This window comes from Convolutriloba macropyga, chromosome 5, assembly GCF_964194025.1.
Source record: "Convolutriloba macropyga chromosome 5, txConMacr16.3, whole genome shotgun sequence".
NCBI classification, from domain to species: Eukaryota; Metazoa; Xenacoelomorpha; order Acoela; family Convolutidae; genus Convolutriloba; species Convolutriloba macropyga.
In genome coordinates, this window is record NC_134472.1 from 4,789,201 (window position 1) to 4,795,200 (window position 6,000).

Consider the following 6,000-nt stretch of genomic DNA (forward strand, 5'->3'; position numbering starts at 1 on the left):
CTTTACACCTTTATTTCTATGATAATTGAAACGACAAGCTCGCCTTTCATTAAGAGACTATGGAAGCAATATTCATGCAAAACTGCTCTTTTCTGTTATTGACCCCCCCCCCCCCCGTCCATTTGCAACCCCCCCCCCCCCCCCCCCCCGTTTCGAAAGGACTAATTTTCTTAGTTATCTCTCATCGACTGATATTTTCGATATAAGTGATGCCAAACTCTGCGAGACATGCGCCACTTTAGCTTTTAAGCTTTAACTGCTAAGCTGAATTAAGTTTTAATTGTAGGTTATTCGTTTCGAACGTGGCAAACATAGTTGTTCGCGTAATAGAACTCTTTTCAACTTTATTTGTTTTCGATATACTCAAGAAACAAATCTCGTCGTATTTCAAGCGGTTAATTCAGGACAATTGATCTCATACATTTTCGAATTTTCAGGGTCCCAATTTGGTTCTAAATTGTTCAGTATAGGTTAGGTGACTCCCTAGGTTGAGGTCCCAGACGGAAGCAAGTATGTCCAGACCGTCCCAGACGGAAAGTGCCTATGTCCAGACTTTCGTGCGTTCATGTTCAGACTTTCGTGCGTTCATGTTCAGACTTTCGTGCGTTCATGTTCAGACTTTCGTGCGTTCATGTTCAGACTTTCGTGCGTTCATGTTCAGACTTTCGTGCGTTCATGTTCAGACTTTCGTGCGTTCATGTTCAGACTTTCGTGCGTTCATGTCCAGACTTTCGTGCATTTTTCGATGTTTCCAGACTATCTAATTTTGAACGCACGACGCCCCCCCCCCTCGTGCGTTCATCGGTCTGGACATACTTGCTTCCGTCTGAGACCTCAACCTAGGTCTGCTTAAAGTCACCGATAACTTCTGGCGTTTATCGAGAATCGCGTAGTCAATCGAGATGTTATACAAGAGTTTCGAAGTGACCTCTGCAAAGTCACCTAACTTTGCTTGAAACACGCAACATAAGTCAAGTTTGAGCATGCCGCAAATTTATTTAAGTCAACTTCTGGCTATGTATATATAAACTTCTGGCATTTTAACTTCTGACACTGCAGACTTTTGGCATTTTTAAACTTGGACGCGAGTGTTTTAAGAACTTTTAAGTCACCATGTCAATTGTAGATCAATTAGGCAAATAATTATTTGCATGAACAATTTTTTGATTTCTGCTTTCTGTTTTTGTTTCACATTTACATCAAATGGACGCAAAAACTGTCCAAATTATAGCCCGTTATTTGTTATTTATTGGCCTGAAAAATGTTTACGTCGACTGCTTAGTTGGGAGTGTACATACAACATCAGAACAGCACCCCTATTTCGTGTTAATAACTTATCACGCCCAAATACCAGATTATAAAGGATGGTTCGATCAACCTTTGAGTTTCTGTCCGGGAGTCATAGTTGATGCAAGTACAATTGCAACTGCTGTGAGCTGCATTCGAGGAAACGAGGATTCAGACAGCATATTCAGGGAACCGACTGTTTCCTTCCACTGCTAAATCTTTTTACTTTTTAATAGCCGCCCTCATCTTCTCAGCCGGCTATTATAGCGCTCCTATTTTTTTTTACAATTTAAAAAATTTGAATTGCATTGGGGCGCTGTCTTTTTACGACTCGAAGAAGAGTATTGGAGAAGTCCTTTTTTTATAATCAATTTTATTGGAGTGATCTTTGAAGCGGGAAATAAAACGCGTGAAAAAATTTGGAGTGATTTTGGCGCTGAAAAAAGTGGAGAGCGGAGCGAAAAGAGAGTGGTTTTGTTCATACCGCTGTTTTTGAGAGAGCGAGAAATTGATGTGTGAAAAAATTTTCTCTAAGCGAGCGAAATTTTTTTGTTCACGTGCAGCTTTTAAAAGCAGTTTTTTTGCAACTTTTGATGGTTATGAGGTTTGATTTTGTTATTGTTTTAGTTTTAGGCTTGTTCCGATAAGAATTGAAGGTTTCAAGTAGTTAATTTGAGTTTAATGCTAATTTGGAGGTTTTTGATCAGTTTTGCTGATTTTTAGACGAAATTGTTGCCTGTGATTTTGCCTGTCTCTTTTTTGCCTGTCTCTTTTTTGCCTGTCTCTTTTTTGTTTTAATGCTTTAAGTGGGATTTGAAAAAATGCATGTTACTTAAAGAATAATCAGATACCAATTAGCTAAAGTTTTCTCGGTATAAATTATTTTTTTTCTTAGGAAAATTGACCAAAAAAATTGAGAAATTTTAATTAATTTTTCTTATTTTTTTTGCAGTTTTTCTTTTTTTTATTCTTAGACAAATTTCTTAGCCTATTATGACCTGCCCATTGCTTTGCGAGCTTTACATTGCTCCAATTGCAAAGGAACGTTATCCGACTTTACGTTTCCTTGTACAATTAAAAAATCAATAAGTTTTTCTAGTTTTCAATTTGTTTTAAGTTTTTGAATGCCGTTTCTATTCTTCCTCAAATTTTTATGGCATTCGTGGAGGTTCAGGGTTCGCAATAGTTGTTTTAGTTGTTTAGTCATAAGAATGGGCATTTTTCTCGTTCGAGTTGTTTCCGGAATTCTTCCGGCTATGTTTTTGTTAAGATCTGTTCACACATTTTCATAGTTTTTGAAGTCAAATTGGAGTAGTGATTTTGGTCACGCCGAAGCAGGAAATGGAGCGAAAAAGCGAGTTGTTTTGCGGCGTGAAATTTTTCTGCTCTAAATTTAAAGTAGAGTGAGAAAACGGTGTTTGAACAAAAATTCGCTTTCTCGCTAGTGGTTTTTTGTTCACATGCGGCAATTTCACTTTGATTTTTACCGTTTTTTTCAATTTTTTGGATAGGAATTATTCTAAATGTTTTTCCCAATCCCTTTATAGACCGTTCTTGGTCTAATTTTTTGTTTAGACAACGAAAATTTTTCGAATTGTACGTCACGACTTGTCCTGCTATCTTTTTTACTTTGTCGAACTTTTTTTGCTTTACTCATTTTGCCGCTTTTTCGACATTTTGCGTAAAATCTTTTTGACTTCTAGACTAGTTTCACTCTTCTGTCATTCTGCATAAAGTTCTTTTAAACAGCAGCTGCTCAGCAAAGCAATTCAGAATAAAGAGAGTCAATATAAAAAAGTCAAAGTCAGAAATAGAAACGGGATAAACACATGAAGCCCATTTTTAGATGCCTGGTACTTGAACTTTGTTCTCATAAGTTTTAGTTGCTATCTATAATGCTTATTGTTATTGATACTAGATCCTGTAGCCTCTCACTGAGGCAGGACATAATCAATTTATGTTGATGTTTTCTTTTCTTTCAATTCCAATAGTTATGGGAATCAACGGCGGCTATTATCTGGCAATCTGCCGGTTATGTTTTAAAATAAAATAAACTAATCTCATCAATTCGTTTGCATTGAATATGGTTTTGGTAGCTTTTTATAGCTATGTAACATCTTATCTCAAAAAAATTATGATCAATTCAAAAATTTAAATTAAAGTAGATCGTGGGATCTTTTTGATTGTGAACCAGTGAACCACCCCCCCCCCTGCCCAGCTTATTTGGCGCATGTTACTTGCGCCCCCCAGTGCACATGCCATATTTTTACCTAACAATTTACTATACAATGGCACGTGTTACTGGAGGTGCAGGTGCATAATCTACTGATAGGGGGGGGGGGGGCACAAATTGCAATTGCGATGCTTTAATTAATATGCTAGGAGTTGATATACATAATTTTAGTAGTCTGTATTAAAAACAATTGTCTGCTTAAAAAACGGGTTGATAACGGTCACCTACTAAAGAAAGGAGAACAATAAGGGTCAAATCACATCATTTGTAAAGTGTCAAAAATAGCCTTTTCTAATAGCGAAGCGAATTTGAGTCCCATTTACCTGCACTAATTATAGAACCGTTATTTTTCTGGTGGCGGCACATTCAAACACAAATCAAAATATCAATTATAAGTGACGATATCCTGTCCGAGGATTTTACCCAAAAACAACGCAGGTACTATTTCTCCGCTTAATAAAGGTGTAAAGGGTGCAATCAAAAAGTGTAAAATTTAAGCAAATATGAAAAATAAAACAGAAAATTTCATTGTCACATTCTTATGTCTTACACTTTTTGTGGACACTTTTCACTTTATTATTTTGTGCACACTTCACAGCAAGCGAAGGAAACGATTCCCTACTTAGATCTCGGCACTTTTTCATTGCAAAATGCGTATATGAAACTAACGATAACTATTTATGGACTCGGCAAAATGTCTTCGAGAACATTTTCCACAGATCTTCAAGAAACGGCCACGATGCGTGTTCGATTTACAGGGCCATTCGGGTAACGGTTCCAAACTTCAAATCTAGCAACTTTTACAAACAGCGATTTAGAACTTATCAACATAATGTTGCACTTTTGCATGTACGCGAAGAGTTTGACCGTAGAAGCATTATCAGAGTATGTGACGAAAAACCCTATTTGTTTAATGCCGCAGATGATAGTCAGATACGGGCAAAACTTGAGGATATTTATGGATACTTAATCGTGTCAGTGGGTTCTGATATGCACGGCAATGCTACGAGTGGTCTGCGTCATTTAAAAGTGAAACTGAATCCTAAAGGTTGCCCTAATACAACACATGGTAAGAAAGTTCAGATGTTTTCCGTTTGTGCCCCCCTTAGTACGGGTTGCCCCCCCCCCAACCCCCAGTTAAAGAGCATGTACAATTGCATAGTAAATCATCATGTATAAATATGGCAAGAGATGCTGGGGGATGATGCATATAATATGCACTGCACTCACTGGAGGGGGGGGGGGGCAATATATTTTGGTGGTAGAAATATGAAAGATTTATAACCTGAAATATTCGTTCTCGAAAAATCCCACCCAATTTTAGATAGGAACCCCTCTGCCCCCCCCCCCCCCCACTACGCTTTGCAACTTACAAATTAATACGCTTTGCAAATTAATACATAAAAATTATCCCTCTTCCTGTAAATTATTCTGACTCCCTGTTTTTCAACAGTGCTAGTTCCACCCCTTATAAACTCAACCTTGATTAACTCAGTGCCCCCCTCTATCTGTTCAGCACCCCCCCCCCCCCCCCCCCCCCCCACTCCGCACCCCGATTATTTTCATTCCTTGTATATTTCGTACAAATGACATTCAAAATAATTAGGATATAAGGCTTTGGAAAAATTTTCTTCCTTATGTTTAGCTTAAACTTTTTCATTGCAGTGCTTTCAGAGGATGAATTGGAAACTAACAAAACGCATCACGTGTGTACATTTGGACCAGGTCTCTGTCTAAATGACGAAGGGGCGCCTCTTGTCCGTGTGAACAAACACAACTCTTCAGATAGGTGTTTGTATGGTGTTGCAAGTCACAGTATGGCCAATCATGGCCAAGAGAATCCGCTTGATGACATGATCGCAGCTTGTCAAGGTAGACCACCCTGTGGGAGATTCAGCACTGATGTCTTCTCAGTTCCCCATGTTTACCTGAGATGTCACCGAATGGGTTTTTCGTAGTATTTAATCAATTTATACTCTTTCCTCTCTCAAGCTTGTTGAGTGAATTGTAGTAAACAATTATAGTATTCTCTTTATTTTAAATAAATTTTTGAAAAGATTCTGTGAGTTAAGAGTACCCAAAAAAACCTATGCAGAGCAACGAACAGTGTGATCATCTAACACTGTCGACTTCGTAATTACAGGATTTCGATAAAGCTTCACGCTTTTCATTAAAAATTAGTTCTTTGCCATGTATTTTTTGGTAGCCGCGAAACGATAAAGAGGATACTTTTGGCCCAATCGGATTTTTTTTTACAAACTAAAGGAATTTGATTGTATTAGTGCGCTATCTATTTGCAGAAGATTTGTTCATGCTTTTTCGACATAATAATGTCAATGAAAAGTCAAATGAGATGAAAATGCCCATAAAATGTAATGAGAAATTGGTGTTGGAAATGTTCTTTGATTTTTCAATTCTTTACGTGTGGAAATTGGTTTTCACTGTTTTTCTCCTGAATGTTACTATAAAGTAACATATGT

The 6,000-nt window shown here is 37.6% G+C and overlaps 1 protein-coding gene across 1 annotated transcript in view; it reads right to left on the bottom strand.

The window, feature by feature from the left end:
- Positions 1-5,642, bottom strand: part of LOC142339068 (uncharacterized) — a 55,575-nt gene extending 49,933 nt beyond the window's left edge. The window contains exon 1 of the mRNA XM_075388734.1: positions 5,215-5,642. Coding sequence (XP_075244849.1) covers positions 5,215-5,223 — 9 coding nt within the window. The 5' untranslated portion in view covers positions 5,224-5,642. The remainder of the gene's footprint in view (positions 1-5,214) is intronic.
- Between the last annotated feature and the right edge of the window lie 358 nt (positions 5,643-6,000).